The sequence below is a fragment of the Salmo salar genome, chromosome 24 (assembly GCF_965601325.2).
Source record: "Salmo salar chromosome 24, fSalSal1, whole genome shotgun sequence".
Taxonomy (NCBI): Eukaryota; Metazoa; Chordata; class Actinopteri; order Salmoniformes; family Salmonidae; genus Salmo; species Salmo salar.
The window spans coordinates 39232297-39253169 of record NC_138314.1 but is presented as its reverse complement, the minus strand read 5'-3'; the positions used below and the strand labels follow the sequence as shown (position 1 = coordinate 39253169).

The 20873-nt window shown below is 41.2% G+C and overlaps 1 protein-coding gene across 2 annotated transcripts in view; it reads right to left on the bottom strand.

The window, feature by feature from the left end:
• Positions 1–20873, bottom strand: part of LOC106585836 (glutamate receptor ionotropic, delta-2) — a 623881-nt gene that overhangs the window by 535310 nt on the left and 67698 nt on the right. For both annotated transcript variants that reach the window (XR_001324086.3, XM_014172508.3), the window contains exon 2: positions 10585–10740. Coding sequence is in view for 1 of the 2 variants with exons in the window: in XM_014172508.3 (XP_014027983.1) it covers positions 10585–10740 (156 nt within the window). In the remaining variant the exon portion in view is untranslated. The remainder of the gene's footprint in view (positions 1–10584; positions 10741–20873) is intronic.

Here is a 20873-nt window from a genome sequence, read left to right as displayed (position 1 = left end):
TACTTCTGGCCCTTCTTTGGACACCGTGTTAACAAACCTCCAGACGAGCTTCAATGCCATACAACACTCCTTCCGTGGCCTCCAACTGCTCTTAAATGCAAGTAAAACTAAATGCATGCTCTTCAACCGATCTCTGCCTGCACCTGCCCATCTAGCATCACTACTCTGCACAGTTCTGACTTAGAATATGTGGACAACTACAAATACCTAGGTGTCTGATTAGACTGTAAACTCTCCTTCCAGACTCACATTAAGCATCTCCAATCCAAAATTAAAATCGGCTAGAATCGGCTTCCTATTTCGCAACAAAGCATCCTTTACTCATGCTGCCAAACATACCCTCGTAAAACTGACTATCCTACCGATCCTTGACTTCGGCGATGTCATTTACAAAATAGCCTCCAACACTCTACTCAGCAAATTGGATGCAGTCTATTATAGTTCCATCTGTTTTGTCACCAAAGCCCCATATACTACCCACCACCGCGACCTGTACTCTCTCGTTGGCTGGCCCTTGTTTCATATTCGTAGCCAAACCCACTGGCTCCAGGTCATCTATAAGTCTTTGCTAGGTAAAGCCCCGCCTTATCTCAGCTCACTGGTCACCATAGCAGCACCCACCCGTAGCACGCACTCCAGCAGGTATATTTCACTGGTCACCCCCAAAGCCATTCCTCATTTGGCCGCCTTCCCTTCCAGTTCTCTGCTGCCAATGACTGGAACGAACTGAAAAAATCACTGAAGCTGGAGACTCATATCTCCCTCACTAACTTTAAACATCAGCTGTCAGAGCAGCTTACAGACCACTGCACCTGTACATAGCCCATCTGTAAATAGCCCACCCAACTACCTCATTCCCATATTGTTATTATTTTTTTTTGCTCCTTTGCACCCCAGTATCTCTACTTGCACATTCCTCTTCTGCACATCTATCACTCCAGTGTTTAATTGCTAAATTGTAATTATTTCGCCACTATGGCCTATTAATTGCCTTACCTCCCTAATCTTACTTAATTTGCATACACTGTATATAGACTTTCCTATTGTGTTATTGACTGTGCGTTTGTATATTCCATGTGTAACTCTCTGTTGTTGTTTGTGTCTCACTGCTTTGCTTTATCTTGACCAGGTCGCAGTTGTAAATGAGAGCTTGTTCTCAACTGGCCTACCTGGTTAAATAAAGGTGAAATAAAAAAAACTAAAAAACAATGTAGTAATCAATAACAATGTAATATAAAAAATAACAAGGTAGAACAAATACACACAAGATATAAAACAAAGAAATGAGAAGAACACTATACAGTAGATAAGGATATACTATACCATATTTACAATGTGCAGGATACTGGAGGAGGTAGAGGTAGATATGTATAGTGGTAAGGTGACTAGGCTTCAAGATATATGATAAACAGAGTAGCAGCAGCGTATATATGATGATTGTATGTGAGTGGGTGTTTGACAAACTGACTTGTTGAAAAGGTGGCACCCTATGACGGTGCCACGTTGAAAGTCACTGAGCTCTTCAGTAAGGCCATTCTACTGCCAATGTTCTTTTATGGCGATTGCATGGCTGTGTGCTCGATATTAAACACCTGTCAGCAACGGATGTGGCTGAAATAGCCGAATCCACTAATTTGAACGTGTGTCCACATACTTTTGTATACATAGCGTAGGTTCCTTTTATCTAGGTGGGTGAGAGCAGTGTGGAGTGCCATTGAGATGCGTCATCTATGGATCTGTTGTGGCGGTATGCAAATTGGAGTGGGTCTAGGGTGTCTGGGATGATGGAGTTGATGTCTGCCATAACCAGCCTCTCAAAGCACTTCATAATTACATATGTGAGTTCTTGGTCTCCCAATTGGCGCAGAGGTCTAAGGTACTGCATCGCAGTATTGTGGCATCACTATAGTCTGGGGTTCGATCCCAAGCTGTGTCATTATCGGCTGTGACCGGAAGTCCCATAGGGCAGTGCACAATTGGCCCAGTGTCTGGGTTAGGGGAGGGTTTGGCCGGGGGGCTTTACTTGACTCATCGTGCTATAGCGACTCCTTGTGGTGATAAGGGCGCCTGCAGGCTGACCTCGGTCATCAGTTGAATGGTCTTTCCTCTGACACATTGGTGCAGCTGGCTTTCAGGTTAAGTGGGCAGGTGTTAAGAAGCACGGTTTGGCGGGTCATGTTTCAGAGGACGCATGACTCGTCCTTCGCCTCTCCCGAGCCCGTTGGTTAGTTGTAGCGATGAGACAAGATCATAATCACAAAATTGGGGAGAAAAGGGGGGTAAAAATTACACCCCAACAAAAATCATAATAAAATATTATTGTGGGTGCTACAGGACGGTAGTCATAGAGTCATGAAACCTTAGAGTTCTTGGGAACAGGAATGATGGTGGTCATCTTAAAACATGTGGGGAATACAAACTGGAACAAGGAGAGGTTAAAAATAACAGTGAATATAACTGCGAGCTTTTCAGCGAATGCTATGAGAACGCTCCCTGGAATACCATCGGGCCCTGCAGCCTTGCGGGTATTGACCCTGATTAAAGACTTTACACACGTCGGCCTTGGAGAGTGAGATCACCCAATCTTCTGGGTCAGTGACCCTGCCATCCAGGAACTCTATATCAGGCGGTGTGAAAGGAAGGCCTTCACACCCGGCACAATGTTGTTATTGTCAAAGTGTGCATAAAATACATTGAGTTTGTCTGGTAGAGCAGCATCGTTGGGCAGATCACGGCTGGGTCTTCCTTTGTAATCTTTAATAGACTGTAGCCCCTGCCACATGCGGTGGGCGTCGGAGCCTATGTAGTATGATTCCACCTTATTCCTATATTGTCCCTTTTCTCGTTTGATGAGTCTGCAGAGGTCATAATGGTTCTTCTTGTACTTGTTCCTGTCCTCAGCCGTAGCCTCAGGGTTGTCTGTGGTAGCCCTGTGTGTGGTAGCCCTGTGTGTGGTAGCCCTGTGTGCGGTAGCCCTGTGTGCGGTAGCCCTGTGTGCGGTAGCCCTATCCTTTAGTTTAGCGGCAACCTCTGTATTAATCCAAGGCTTTTGATTGGTGAAGCAGCAAACCCTATCTGTGCGGACAACGTGCTGATACATTTTTTAATGAAGCCGGTGAAGGAGGTGGTTAGCTAGTCGATGTTATTGGCTAAGTACCGAAACATATTCTAATCAGCGCTAGCAACGCAGTCCTGTAGCATAATCTCTGAATCTAGAGACCATATCTCAAGTGAGTCACAGGTAATTCCTCTTTGAGCTTCTGCTCGTAAACAGGAAGCAGAACGAGGGAGGGTCTTGTATGCTTGCTTGTGGGTAGAATAACAGTGATCTTGTACTTTATCGCCCCTAGTGGCGAGGGAGACGTGTTGATGGAAGTTGGGCATCACGTGTCATAATGACACAGAATTAAAATCACTGGCAACTAGAAAAGCAGCCCCTGGATGTAAGTTTTCCTGTATGGTTATAGCCTTGTACAGTTTGTTAAGTGCCAGCTTGTTATTTTTCTTGTCTGAGGTGCAATGTATAAAATAGTCACGATAACAGCTGAAAACTCCCTCAGGAGGTAAAAGGGTCGGCGTTTGACCATCAGGTATTCCAAGACGGGTGAACAATGGGCCAACAGTTCCACAGTGCTCAAGTCAGCATACCAGTTGTTGTTGATGAAGAGGCAAACCCCTCTCCCCCTCGAATTCCCGGCTCCACTGTCCTGTCGGCACAGTGAATGGAGAATCCATCAAGTTGGATAGTCATGCGGGGTATCTTGTCCGAGATGTTTCAGAAAGTCCCATTGGTAGCAAATCCACGATTGGAGGTCATCCTTCGTATTATCAAGTGAATGTCCAATGGCCAGTAGAATGGAGGGAAGAGGTGGCTGGTTCTCCCTTCGCCTTAAACTAACCAGGATCCCTTCTCGCTTGCTTCTGTAACGTCAGCGTTTCCTGACGTCCAGGGCAGATGAGTCGAAGTCGAAGTTGAAGCTGGAATTGAGGTAAGTAACTGTCGATCTGATGTTCAAAAGTTCTTGCTGGTTGTAAGAAATTATAGCGGCTACATTGAGATTATTATTTTTTTAAATACAAAAGAAACACAAAATAACAAAGTTGGGTTGGAGCTTGCAAAATGGTGGCCATCCAGTATGGTATGGCGCCATCTTTTATTGCAGTGTGGACAGTAATGGGTGGTTCTTGGCCTTAATGTGTACAGTAATGGTTGGAGCCTGTGGGAGTCTCCTTGTAGACAAAACAAAGTGCGATCATGCTGTACATGTTAAAGCATGGCAATCATGGGATGGGGGTTCAGGGGCCTGTTGTCAGGCTAACATGCCTGTTGAGTTTGCAGACACCTAGCTACTTCCATTATACACACACACAAACACACACATGCATAAAACACACACACACAATGTACACACACACATGAACACAGACACACACAAATACACTCAAACAAACACAAATACACTCAAACACACACAACACATACACCACACAGACACACACACACCATACACACACCACAACCATACAGGATGCTATAAAATCATTTCCATTTTTCTCTGTTTTGTTTTTCCAAGTTTCATATTCTTTCAGGTTTTCACTCAACTTTTTTTTGGTTGAGAAAAACAACAAAACAAAAAAAGTCTACAACAATGCTTAAACCACATGAGGAGACCACTTTTGAGGTCTTGGAAAAATCTGAGAAATATGGATTTTTGGTGTAGTTACCCTTTAATTAAAGTGCACACCAAGCAAGAGGCTGTTGTTTACGGTGTTTTTATAGCACACGTGATGGTAGAGTTTGCAAAACAAATACCCACTAGATTAATCATGATATCATTCTGCCAGGTAGGCATAAGCTACTTTGTAGTTAACATTTAATGAAGAAGGTTTTTGGGAAAGCCTTTCCATCTACCAGTCCACTGTTTTCAATAGCATCTTCCCTAAAGGCTACAGTGCTAGAAGCGTACCACACACACACACACACACACACACACACACAGCAGACAGAAAGTTGCAGGAAATACAAATTACTGACGCATTCAGATGTTTACCTTGTCAGCTCTGAATTCTAAATTAAAAGCAGCCCTGTAATAAGTTATTTTCACATCAGTGCATCTGCACGAAGAGGTGCCTTCTAGTAATATATCAATCCACATAATAACATATCACGCGACAACAAGAAAGGTGTTTTATGAAGCCTTTTTTTAATTAGCAAAAGCAAATTGTGCTTTGTTAATGTTGTACGAAGAGCAACAGAATAACAGAAGTTTTGATACAATGGAAGACATAGAAGATCCTTCCAGTAGTTTATGATAAGGAGCTGACCCCAGAACACATGTAATGTATTCAGAAATATCACCATCCAGTCTGACCCCAGAACACATGTCATGTATTCAGAAATATCACCATCCAGTCTGACCCCAGAACACATCATGTATTCAGTAATATCACCATCCAGTCTGAGCCAGAACACATGTCATGTATTCAGTAATATCACCATCCAGTCTGACCCCAGAACACATGTCATGTATTCAGAAATATCACCATCCAGTCTGACCCCAGAACACATGTCATGTATTCAGTAATATCACCATCCAGTCTGACCCCAGAACACATGTCATGTATTCAGTAATATCACCATCCAGTCTGACCCCAGAACACATGTCATGTATTCAGTAATATCACCATCCAGTCTGACCCCAGAACACATGTCATGTATTCAGAAATATCACCATCCAGTCTGACCCCAGAACACATGTCATGTATTCAGAAATATCACCATCCAGTCTGACACCAGAACACATGTCATGTATTCAGTAATATCACCATCCAGTCTGAGCCAGAACACGTCATGTATTCAGTAATATCACCATCCAGTCTGAGCCAGAACACATGTCATGTATTCAGTAATATCACCATCCAGTCTGAGCCCAGAACACATGTCATGTATTCAGTAATATCACCATCCAGTCTGAGCCAGAACACGTCATGTATTCAGTAATATCACCATCCAGTCTGAGCCAGAACACGTCATGTATTCAGTAATATCACCATCCAGTCTGAGCCAGAACACATGTCATGTATTCAGTAATATCACCATCCAGTCTGAGCCAGAACACATCATGTATTCAGTAATATCACCATCCAGTCTGAGCCAGAACACATGTCATGTATTCAGTAATATCACCATCCAGTCTGAGCCAGAACACGTCATGTATTCAGTAATATCACCATCCAGTCTGAGCCAGAACACGTCATGTATTCAGTAATATCACCATCCAGTCTGAGCCAGAACACATGTCATGTATTCAGTAATATCACCATCCAGTCTGACCCCAGAACACATGTCATGTATTCAGTAATATCACCATCCAGTCTGACCCCAGAACACATGTCATGTATTCAGTAATATCACCATCCAGTCTGAGCCAGAACACGTCATGTATTCAGTAATATCACCATCCAGTCTGACCCCAGAACACATGTCATGTATTCAGTAATATCACCATCCAGTCTGAGCCAGAACACATGTCATGTATTCAGAAATATCACCATCCAGTCTGAGCCAGAACACGTCATGTATTCAGTAATATCACCATCCAGTCTGAGCCAGAACACATGTCATGTATTCAGTAATATCACCATCCAGTCTGAGCCAGAACACATCATGTATTCAGTAATATCACCATCCAGTCTGAGCCAGAACACGTCATGTATTCAGTAATATCACCATCCAGTCTGAGCCAGAACACATGTCATGTATTCAGTAATATCACCATCCAGTCTGAGCCAGAATATGTCATGTATTCAGTAATATCACCATCCAGTCTGAGCCAGAACACATGTCATGTATTCAGTAATATCACCATCCAGTCTGAGCCAGAACACATGTCATGTATTCAGTAATATCACCATCCAGTCTGAGCCAGAACACGTCATGTATTCAGTAATATCACCATCCAGTCTGAGCCAGAACACGTCATGTATTCAGTAATATCACCATCCAGTCTGAGCCAGAACACATGTCATGTATTCAGTAATATCACCATCCAGTCTGAGCCAGAACACATGTCATGTATTCAGTAATATCACCATCCAGTCTGAGCCAGAACACGTCATGTATTCAGTAATATCACCATCCAGTCTGAGCCAGAACACGTCATGTATTCAGTAATATCACCATCCAGTCTGACCCCAGAACACATGTCATGTATTCAGTAATATCACCATCCAGTCTGAGCCAGAACACGTCATGTATTCAGTAATATCACCATCCAGTCTGAGCCAGAACACATGTCATGTATTCAGTAATATCACCATCCAGTCTGAGCCAGAACACATCATGTATTCAGTAATATCACCATCCAGTCTGAGCCAGAACACGTCATGTATTCAGTAATATCACCATCCAGTCTGACCCCAGAACACATGTCATGTATTCAGTAATATCACCATCCAGTCTGACACCAGAACACATGTCATGTATTCAGTAATATCACCATCCAGTCTGAGCCAGAACACATCATGTATTCAGTAATATCACCATCCAGTCTGAGCCAGAACACGTCATGTATTCAGTAATATCACCATCCAGTCTGAGCCAGAACACATGTCATGTATTCAGTAATATCACCATCCAGTCTGAGCCAGAACACATCATGTATTCAGTAATATCACCATCCAGTCTGAGCCAGAACACGTCATGTATTCAGTAATATCACCATCCAGTCTGAGCCAGAACACATGTCATGTATTCAGTAATATCACCATCCAGTCTGAGCCAGAACACATGTCATGTATTCAGTAATATCACCATCCAGTCTGAGCCAGAACACATCATGTATTCAGTAATATCACCATCCAGTCTGAGCCAGAACACATCATGTATTCAGTAATATCACCATCCAGTCTGAGCCAGAACACATCATGTATTCAGTAATATCACCATCCAGTCTGAGCCAGAACGCGTCATGTATTCAGTAATATCACCATCCAGTCTGACCCCAGAACACATGTCATGTATTCAGTAATATCACCATCCAGTCTGACCCCAGAACACATGTCATGTATTCAGTAATATCACCATCCAGTCTGAGCCAGAACACGTCATGTATTCAGTAATATCACCATCCAGTCTGAGCCAGAACACGTCATGTATTCAGTAATATCACCATCCAGTCTGACCCCAGAACACATGTCATGTATTCAGTAATATCACCATCCAGTCTGAGCCAGAATATGTCATGTATTCAGTAATATCACCATCCAGTCTGAGCCAGAACACATGTCATGTATTCAGTAATATCACCATCCAGTCTGAGCCAGAATATGTCATGTATTCAGTAATATCACCATCCAGTCTGAGCCAGAACACATGTCATGTATTCAGTAATATCACCATCCAGTCTGAGCCAGAACACATGTCATGTATTCAGTAATATCACCATCCAGTCTGAGCCAGAACACGTCATGTATTCAGAAATATCACCATCCAGTCTGACCCCAGAACACATGTCATGTATTCAGTAATATCACCATCCAGTCTGAGCCAGAACACATGTCATGTATTCAGTAATATCACCATCCAGTCTGAGCCAGAACACGTCATGTATTCAGTAATATCACCATCCAGTCTGAGCCAGAACACATCATGTATTCAGTAATATCACCATCCAGTCTGACCCCAGAACACATGTCATGTATTCAGTAATATCACCATCCAGTCTGAGCCAGAACACGTCATGTATTCAGTAATATCACCATCCAGTCTGAGCCAGAACACGTCATGTATTCAGTAATATCACCATCCAGTCTGAGCCAGAACACGTCATGTATTCAGTAATATCACCATCCAGTCTGAGCCAGAACACATGTCATGTATTCAGTAATATCACCATCCAGTCTGACCCCAGAACACATGTCATGTATTCAGTAATATCACCATCCAGTCTGAGCCAGAACACGTCATGTATTCAGTAATATCACCATCCAGTCTGAGCCAGAACACATGTCATGTATTCAGTAATATCACCATCCAGTCTGAGCCAGAACACGTCATGTATTCAGTAATATCACCATCCAGTCTGAGCCAGAACACGTCATGTATTCAGTAATATCACCATCCAGTCTGAGCCAGAACACATGTCATGTATTCAGTAATATCACCATCCAGTCTGACCCCAGAACACATGTCATGTATTCAGTAATATCACCATCCAGTCTGAGCCAGAACACATCATGTATTCAGTAATATCACTACTTCAAAGACGATAGAGCATCTTAGGTACAGATGCCCCAGAGAGGCTTGAACCAAAGCAGCAGTAGTAACTACTAGGCTCTTAGATGGCAATACACTGCACACCTGGCACCCTCCACAAATAACTAGTGTCCATTAGGTAAACATGTTCCAGCTAGACTTCACCTTGAGTTCATATTTCCCAGGCTAGGGATCTAAAAGAGTTGAGTTATTACCGACGACAACATCACACGATGCTAGGAGCTTGTTACGTCAGTGGTTTTATGTCAGTTGTAAAGGAAGGGATCTATTTTAAACTCTGGGAAATATGTCTCTTTTAGCTGAGGTCAGTTCAGTAGAACACAGGTTTTTATGTGTGTAATATTATTTGTTTAGTAAAAAGCAAGAGCTGGCTAGTAGAAGTGGAGACTAACAGCGAGTAAACTCTAGGCTATGGAGTAGGAATAATGAGAGTCATAATTTATACACGCTATAAGCTCCCAGTAATATATTGGGTAAATAAACTATTGGGTAATGAACTAATGGAGAAATTATCGGTCAATGAAATCATGATATCATTCTAGAGAGGCGTTAATTTATATTTTGTGCCACATGCCTCTGCATGTTTTAGCAGGTATCTCCACACCTCTGCATGTTTTTGCAGGTATCTCCACATCTCTGCATGTTTTAGCAGGTATCTCCACACCTCTGCATGTTTTAGTAGGTATCTCCACATCTCTGCATGTTTTAGCAGGTATCTCCACACCTCTGCATGTTTTAGTAGGTATCGCCACACCTCTGCATGTTTTAGTAGGTATCTCCACACCTCTGCATGTTTTAGCAGGTATCTCCACACCTCTGCATGTTTTAGCAGATATCGCCGAATACAAATGCCATCGATGATACCAGCTTAATAGCGTTTTGGGTAATAATAGTATTAAAACATATTTTGAGAAATATTGGAAGGATATCAGCCAAAATGGTGACCCTTTTAATTAAAGCTGATAGTATTCAGAATACTACAGTGCATATCAACGGTGATTGACCATATAACCGGTAAAGTACAGTGGAATTCAATAGACTCCCTTTTCAGGTGCTTAAATCTTCAACGAACATTACAAAATATTTCCAATGCGAAATCATATCTTTGTTTTCTGGGGGACACCTTTAAAACCTATTATAAACTGGGTGGTTCGAGCCCTCAATGCTGATTGGCTGACAGCCGTGGTATGGCCCCAAAAATATTTTTACTGCTCTAATAACATTGGTAACCAGTTTATAATAGCAATAAGGCACCTCAGGGGTGAGGGTGAGGTGAGAGTGAGGGTGAGGGCAGGTTAAGTCCTTACCTTCCTGGACTGCCTGGAAAGGGTTGTTCCCATCCACAAACTCCACAGAGATGGTGATCTTCTCAGTCTCCAGGATCTCGTTGTTGAGGTTGAGGTCCGCCACGGCCATGCGGAACACCTCGTCATCCTTCCTGGCAGACTCATCAAAGATGGCCCCTATGGAGAGAGAGGGGGAGAAGGAGAGAGCGAGAGAAGGAGAGAGACAGGGGGTACAAAGAGAGAAGGAGAGAGAAAGAAGGAAAGCGGGAGGAACGACAATGATAAGTGATCATCGTGACTAAGGAAAGAATCAAGCGAGCCTCTTAGGTCTCATACTGTATATGCAACTACAATCAATAGAAATCAATAGAACCAATAGAACCAATAGAAATCAATAGAACCAATAGAACCAATAGAAATCAATAGAACCAATAGAACCAATAGAAATCAATAGAACCAATAGAAATCAAAAGAACCAATAGAACCAATAGAAATCAAAAGAACCAATAGAAATCAATGGAACCAATAGAAATCAAAAGAACCAATAGAACCAATAGAAATCAAAAGAACCAATAGAACCAATAGAAATCAAAAGAACCAATAGAACCAATAGAAATCAAAAGAACCAATAGAAATCAAAAGAACCAAAATAACCAATAGAAATCAAAAGAACCAACAGAAATCAAAAGAACCAATAGAACCAATAGAAATCAAAAGAACCAATAGAACCAATAGAAATCAAAAGAACCAATAGAAATCAATGGAACCAATATACACTACCATTCAAAAGTTTGGAGTCACTTAGAAATGTCCTTGTTTTGTTGTAAATTACTATTGTAGCTGGAAATATCTGAATATCTACATAGCCGTACAGAGGCCCATTATCAGCAACCATCACTCCTGTGTTACAATGGAACGTTGTGTTAGCTAATCCAAGTTGATCATTTTAAAAGGCTAATTGATTATTAGAAAATCCTTTTGCAATTATGTTAGCACAGCTGAAAACGTTTCTTCTGATTAAAGAAGCAATAAAACTGGCCTTCTTTAGACTAGTTGAGTCTGGAGCATCAGCATTTGTGGGTTCAATTACAGGCTCAAAATGGCCAGAAACAAATAACTTTCTTCTGAAACACGTCAGTCTATTTTTGTTCTGAGAAATGAAGGCTATTCCATGCGAGAAATTACCAAGAAACGGAAGATCTCGTACAAAGCTGTGTATTACTCCCTTCACAGAACAGCGCAAACTGGCTCTAACCAGAATAGAAAGAGGAGTGGGAGGCCTCGGTGCACAACTGAGCAAGAGGACAAGTACATTAGAGTGTCTAGTTTGAGAAACAGATGCCTCACAAGTCCTAAACTGGCAGCTTCATTAAATAGTACCCGCAAAACACCAGTCACAACGTCAACAGTGAAGAGGCGACCCCGGGATGCTGGCCTTCTAGACAGAGTTCCTCTGTCCTGTGTTCTTTTGCTCATCTTAATCTTTTCTTTTTATTGGCCAGCCTGAGATATGGCTTTTTCTTTGCAACTCTGCCTAGAAGGCCAGTATCCCGGGGTCGCCTCTTCACTGTTAACGTTGAGAGGAAAAGGAAGGTATGCCAGAGTCAATGGATGTATACAATACAGGAAACAACCCACCTACATGGTGCAGGAATCCGAATAAATCCAGCAGATTACCACCTGCAGCTTTTATATATATATATATATATATATATATAAATATATATATACTATATATATACTGTCCACTTAGGAAGCAACACTGATTGACAATAAATTTCACATGCAGTTGCGCAAATGGAATAGACAACAGGTGGAAATTATAGGCAATTAGCAAGACACCCCCAATAAAGGAGTGGTTCTGCAGGTGGTAACCACAGACCACTTCTCAGTTCCTATGCTTCCTGGCTGATGTTTTGGTCACTTTTGAATGCTGGCGGTGCTTTCACTCTAGTGGTAGCATGAGACGGAGTCTACAACCCACACAAGTGGCTCAGGTAGTGCAGCTCATCCAGGATGGCACATCAATGCGAGCTGTGGCAAGAAGGTTTGCTGTGTCTGTCAGCGTAGTGTCCAGAGCATGGAGGCGCTACCAGGAGACAGGCCAGTACATCAGGAGACGTGGAGGAGGCCGTAGGAGGGCAACAACCCAGCAGCAGGACCGCTACCTCCGCCTTTGTGCAAGGAGGAGCAGGAGGAGCACTGCCAGAGCCCTGCAAAATGACCTCCAGCAGGCCACAAATGTGCATGTGTCTGCTCAAACGGTCAGAAACAGACTCCATGAGGGTGGTATGAGGGCCCAACGTCCACAGGTGGGGGTTGTGCTTACAGCCCAACACCGTGCAGGACGTTTGGCATTTGCCAGAGAACACCAAGATTGGCAAATTCACCACTGGTGCCCTGTGCTCTTCACAGATGAAAGCAGGTTCACACTGAGCACATGTGACAGACGTGACAGTCTGGAGACGCCGTGGAGAACGTTCTGCTGCCTGCAACATCCTCCAGCATGACCGGTTTGGCGGTGGGTCAGTCATGGTGTGGGGTGGCATTTCTTTGGGGGGCCGCACAGCCATCCATGTGCTCACCAGAGGTAGCCTGACTGCCATTAGGTACCGAGATGAGATCCTCAGACCCCTTGTGAGACCATATGCTGGTGCGGTTGGCCCTGGGTTCTTCCTAATGCAAGACAATCCTAGACCTCATGTGGCTGGAGTGTGTCAGCAGTTCCTGCAAGAGGAAGGCATTGATGCTATGGACTGGCCCGCCTGTTCCCCAGACCTGAATCCAATTGAGCACATCTGGGACATCATGTCTCGCTCCATCCACCAACGCCACGTTGCACCACAGACTGTCCAGGAGTTGGCGGATGCTTTAGTCCAGATCTGGGAGGAGATCCCTCAGGAGACCATCCGCCACCTCATCAGGAGCATGCCCAGGCGTTGTAGGGAGGTCATACAGGCACGTGGAGGCCACACACACTACTGAGCCTCATTTTGACTTGTTTTAAGGACATTACATCAAAGTTGGATCAGCCTGTAGTGTGGTTTTCCACTTTAATTTTGAGTGTGACTCCAAATCCAGACCGCCATGGGTTGATAAATTGGATTTCCATTGATTATTTTTGTGTGATTTTGTTGTCAGCACATTCAACTATGGAAAGATAAAAGTATTTAATAAGATTATTTCATTCATTCAGATCTAGGATGTGTTATTTTAGTGTTCCCTTAATTTTTTTGAGCAGTGTATATATATATATATATATATATATATATATATATCTTCTTCTGGCCATGCATTTCCTCTCTGGTTGTTGCCTGCAGCAAGTAACTGTTTAAAACTGCTCACTGAAGCAATGCTAAATGCATTTTCCTGACCAGCAAATAGTCCTCATTTAGAAATAGATGGTTTGTATGATACGGATTGGTGATTCATACAGTAAACTGACCAATTTGGAGCTACGCTCACATTTTGAGGCCGAGTGCAGGTCAGTGTGATATTTGTTCACACTCTTCGCTGACCTATCACATGATCAAGTAAATGGTGCTAGGACTGTGGGAAACTACATCGACCATTGAAACAGAAATTACAGCAACACAGGTAACATCCATTATGAACTCTAAAACACATTGAGGGACAAAGTCAGTCCTTGTATTTGTATTTGTATTTACTACGGTCTGCCATTAGTTCCTCACAGGCAGCAGCTACTCTTCCTGGGGTCCAAACAAGATTAAGGCGATTACATCACAAAATAAAACAGTACACAACAGTACACATCACACAACACATTATTACACACTACTCTACCACTACATATCTACAATACAACACATTATTACACACTACTCTACCATATCTACAATACAACACATTATTACACACTACTCTACCATATCTACAATACAACACATTATTACACACTACTCTACCACTACATATCTACAATACAACACATTATTACACACTACTCTACCATATCTACAATACAACACATTATTACACACTACTCTACCACTACATCTCTACAATACAACACATTATTACACACTACTCTACCATAGCTACAATACAACACATTATTACACACTACTCTACCACTACATATCTACAATACAATACATTATTATACACTACTCTACCATATCTACAATACAACACATTATTACACACTACTCTACCACTACATATCTACAATTCAACACATTATTACACACTACTCTACCACTACATATCTACAATACAACACATTATTACACACTACTCTACCATATCTACAATACAACACATCATTACACACTACTCTACCACTACATATCTACAATACAACACATTATTACACACTACTCTACCACTACATATCTACAATACAACACATTACTACACACTACTCTACCATATCTACAATACAACACATTATTACACACTACTCTACCATATCTACAATACAACACATTATTACACACTACTCTACCATATCTACAATACAACACATTATTACACACTACTCTACCACTACATATCTACAATACAACACATTATTACACACTACTCTACCACTAGATATCTACAATACAACACATTATTACACACTACTCTACCATATCTACAATACAACACATTATTATACACTACTCTACCACTACATATCTACAATACAACACATTATTACACACTACTCTACCACTACATATCTACAATACAACACATTATTACACACTACTCTACCACTACATATCTACAATACAACACATTATTACACACTACTCTACCACTACATATCTACAATACAATACATTATTACACACTACTCTACCACTACATATCTACAATACAACACATTATTACACACTACTCTACCACTACATATCTACAATACAACACATTATTACACACTAGTCTACCACTACATATCTACAATACAACACATTATTACACACTACTCTACCATATCTACAATACAACACATTATTACACACTACTCTACCATATCTACAATACAACACATTATTACACACTACTCTACCACTACATATCTACAATACAACACATTATTACACACTACTCTACCATATCTACAATACCACACATTATTACACACTACTCTACCACTACATATCTACAATACAATACATTATTACACACTACTCTACCACTACATATCTACAATACAACACATTATTACACACTACTCTACCACTACATATCTACAATACAACACATTATTACACACTACTCTACCACTACATATCTACAATACAACACATTATTACACACTACTCTACCATATCTACAATACAACACATTATTACACACTACTCTACCACTACATATCTACAATACAACACATTATTACACACTACTCTACGACTACATATCTACAATACAACACATTATTACACACTACTCTACCACAACATATATACAATACAACACATTATTACACACTACTCTACCATATCTACAATTCAACACATTATTACACACTACTCTACCACTACATATCTACAATACAACACATTATTACTCACTACTCTACCACAACATATATACAATACAACACATTATTACACACTACTCTACCATATCTACAATACAACACATTATTACACACTACTCTACCATATCTACAATACAACACATTATTACACACTACTCTACCATATCTACAATACAACACATTATTACACACTACTCTACCATATCTACAATACAACACATTATTATACACTACTCTACCACTACATATCTACAATACAACACATTATTACACACTACTCTACCATATCTACAATACAACACATTATTACACACTACTCTACCACTACATATCTACAATACAACACATTATTACACACTACTCTACCACTACATATCTACAATACAACACATTATTACACACTACTCTACCACTACATATCTACAATACAATACATTATTACACACTACTCTACCACTACATATCTACAATACAATACATTATTACACACTACTCTACCATATCTACAATACAACACATTATTACACACCACTCTACCAATACAAAATCCATAATACAGCAATATAACAATAATACAATGTACTTGTGTGTAGATTCCATGTGTTATCATGTGTGTGCGTATGTGTGTGTGCCTGTGTGTGTGGAGTTTGATCTGTTTTATTTTAAACCTGATTGTACTGTTTGCATGAGTTACTTGATGTGGAGTAATGTTCAATGTAGTCATGGCTCTATGTCAGGGGTGGGCAGCTCCAGTCCTCGGGGGCCTGGTTGGTGTCACACTTCTTCTCCATCCCTACCAAACACAGCTGATGAATCAAATTACATTCTAAACTGAAGATCATAATTAGGTGATTATTGGAGTCAGGTGTGTTAGCTGGGGCTGGGGCAAAACTGTGACACCAATCAATCCCCCTAGGACTGGAATTGCCCACCCCTGCTCTATAAAGTACTGTGTGCTTCCCATAGTTTGTTATGCACTTGGGGACTGTGAATAGTCCTCTGGTGGCATGTCTTGTGGGATATGCATGGGTGTCTGAGCTGTGTGCTAGTTGTTTAAACAGACAGCTCGGTGCTTTCAACACGTCAATACCTCTCACAAACGCAAATAGTGACGCAGTCAATGTCTCCTCTTCTTTGAGCCAGGAGAGATTGACATGTATTTTATTGATGTTACCTCTTGGTGTACATTTACGGGCCAGCCGTGCTGCTCTGTTCTGAGCCAGCTGTAATTTGCTGTAATGTCCCTCTTTGTGGCACTTCATGATATGACTGGGCAGTAGTCCAAGTGCGACCGAAATAGGGTCTGTGTGACTTGTTTTGTTGATAGCAAAGTCAAGAAAGCAGAGCAGTGCTATGTTATTGACATACCTCTCCCCATCTTAGCTACCATTGCATCAATATTTTTATGACTAAGCAGTTTAGTCTCCTCAACTTGCTCAATGTCCACATTATTCAATAAAATATTTAGTTGAGGTTTAGGGTTTAGTGAATGATTTGTCCCAAATACAATCTTTTAACTTTTTTAATATTTATGACTAGCTTATTTCTTGACACCCATTCTGAAACTGACTGCAGATCTTTGTTAAGTGTTGCAGTGATTTCACTCGCTTTGGTAGCTGATATGTATAGTGTTGAGTCATTAGCATACATAGACACACAGGCTTCACTCAGCGCCAGTGGCAGGTCATTAGTAAAGATTGAAAAAAGTAAGGGGCCTAGAGTGCTGCCCTGGGGAATGTCTGACACTACCTGGATTATGTTGGAGAGGCTTCCATTAAAGACCACCCTCTGTGTTCTGCTAGACAGGCAACTCTCGATCCACGATATAGCAGGGGAGGTAAAGCTATAACACATATGTTTTTCCAGCAGCACATTATGATTGATAATGTTAAAAGCTGCACTGAAGTCTAACAAAACAACTCCCACAATCTTCTTATTATAATTTTCTTTCAGCCAATCATCAGTCATTTGTGTAAGTGTTGTGCGTGTTCAATGCCCTTCCCTATAAGCATGTTGAAAGTATGTTGTTCATCTGTTTATTGTGAAATAGCATGTGGTAAAATAATGTTTTTCTCCAAAAGTTTACTAAGGGTTGGTAACAAGCTGATTGGTCGGCTGTTTCAGACAGTAAAGGGTGCTTTGCTATTCTTGGGTAGAGGAATGACTTTTGCTTCCCTCCAGGCCTGAGGGCACACACTTTTCTGTAGGCTTAGATTGAAGAGAATGGCAATATAGTTTGCTATCATCCAAAGTCATTTTCCATCCAAGTTGTCAGACCCAGATGGCTTGTCATTGTTGACAGACAACAATATTTTTTCACCTCTTCCACACTCACTTTACAGAATTCAAAATTATAACGCTTGTCTTTCATAATTAAGTCAGTTATGCATGTTCAGAATTTGTTCTTGGCATCTCATGTCTAAGTTTGCTAATCTTGCCAATGAAAACATCATGAAAGTAGTTGGCAATATCAGTGAGTTTTGTGATGAATGAGCCATCTGATTCAATGAATGATGGAGCTCTGTTTGCCTTTTTGCCCAAAATGTCATTTAACATGTTCCAAAGCTTTTTCTGTTATCACTTTATATCAATTTCGCTTTGTTTCATAGTGTAGTTTATTCTTTTTGTTTAGTTTAGTCACATGCTTTCTCAATTTACAGTACCTTTGCCAATGGGCTGTGCAGCCAGACTTATATGCTATACCTTTTGCCTCATCCCTCTCAAACATACAATTTTTCAAATCCTCATCAATCCATGGGGATTTAACAGTTTTACAGTCATTTCCTTAATGAGTGCGTGCTTATTAGTAATTGGAATAAGCAATGTAATAAATGCGTCAAGTGCAGCGTCTGGTTGATCCTCATTACACAGCACAGACCAGCAAATATTCTTTACATCTTCAACATCGGGGCTCCCGAGTGGCGCAGCGGTCCAAGGCACTGCATCTGTGTGCTAGAGGCATCACTACAGACCCTGGTTCGATTCCAGACTGTATCACAACCGGCCATGATTGGGAGTCCCATAGGGCGGTGCACAATTTGGCCGGGGTAGGCCGTCATTGTAAATAACAATTTGTTCTTAACTGACTTGCCTAGTTATATAAAAATAAATAAATAAATATGAATCACTACAAAACCTCTTGTATGATCTCCTATACACTATATTAGGCCCAGCCTTTGGAACTTTGGTTTTCCTAGATATGGCAACTATATGGCTACTATATTATGATCACTACATCCGATGGATGTGGATGCTGCTTTAAAGCAGATTTCTGCAGCATTAGTAAAGATGTGAGCAACACATGTTGACGATTTCATTCCTGTGCTGGTTTGAAAAAACCCTGGTAGGTTGACTGATAACCTGAACCAGGTTGCAGGCACTGGTTACAATTTGAAGCTTTTTCTTGAGTGGACAGCTTGATGAAAGCCAGTCAATATTTAGGTCACCCAGAAAATATACCTCTCTTTTGATATCAAATACATTATCAAGCATTTCACACATATTATCCAGATACTGACTGTTAACACTTGGTGGTCTATAGCAACTTCCCACAAGAATAGGTTTTAGGTGAGGCAGGTGAACCTGTAGCCATATTACTTCAACAACATTTGACATGCGATCCTCTCTAAGCTTTACAGGAATATGATTCTGAATATAAAGAGCAACACCACCCCCATTGGCATTCCTGTCTCTTCTGTAGATGTTGTAACCATGTATTGCTACCACTGTAGGTATTATAAGTGAGTTTCAGTATATGAATGTTATCTGTTACTAGCAAGTTACCGATTTCATGAAAGTTATAGACACTCATTTTCTGCACCTATAAATTGATGCCACCTTTTTGTACCTGAAGTCCACCTGACTGTTGATGCTTCATACCCTGTGACTGTAGGGTGCACTTAACTACCTTAAACACATCAAGTGACTGTAGAATTGTTTGGTGCGTTGTCTTGTTTTACTTGTCTTGTTTTACTTGCTTTTACTTTCTTATGGAGTAAATGTTATTAAATGCCGTGCAATATCAATGAGAAAAGACCAACAAAAACACAGAGTGGCAACAAATGTTAAAATACAAGACGCATTCCTTCATCTATTAAGATTATATTACTGGTGAGGCTCGTGGTTTAGGGTGAATCTAAAGAAACATTTTCCACAATGCTACTAAGACCTAAAAACAGAACAAAGAATAGAATACCTATCCCTTTGAGAGCCACAGGCATAGGCCTATACCTTGCAACAATATCAGTCAAATCAAATGTTATTAATCACATACTTCATTAACAAATGATGTAGACTAACAGTGAAACGCTTACTTTCAGGCCCTTCCCAACAATACAGTACATCACCAACTGTGATGTACTGTGATGTACTGGGCCATTCGGAATCCAAGCAGTTAAGAAATATCAAGTGCTGTATAACCTTTTGAGGATCTGAGGGCCCATGCCAAATCTTTTCAGTCTCCTGAGGGGGAACAGGTGTGGTCGTGCCCTCTTCATCACTGCGTTGGTGTGTATGGACCATGATAGATCCTTTGTGATGTGGACACTGAGGAACTTGAAGCCCTCGACCCACCCTCCAATACAGCCCCATCAATGTGAATGGGGGCGTGCTCAGCCCTCCGTTTCCTGTAGTCCACGAACCACACTGGCAGGTCTCTGAACTCCTCTCTATAGGCTGCCTCATTGTTATCGGTGAATAGGCCTACCACCATTGTGTTGTCAGCAAACTTAATGATGGTATTGGAGTTGTGTGCGGCCACACAGTCATGGGTGAACATGGAGTACAGGAGGGAGCTAAGCACACACCTCTGAGGGGC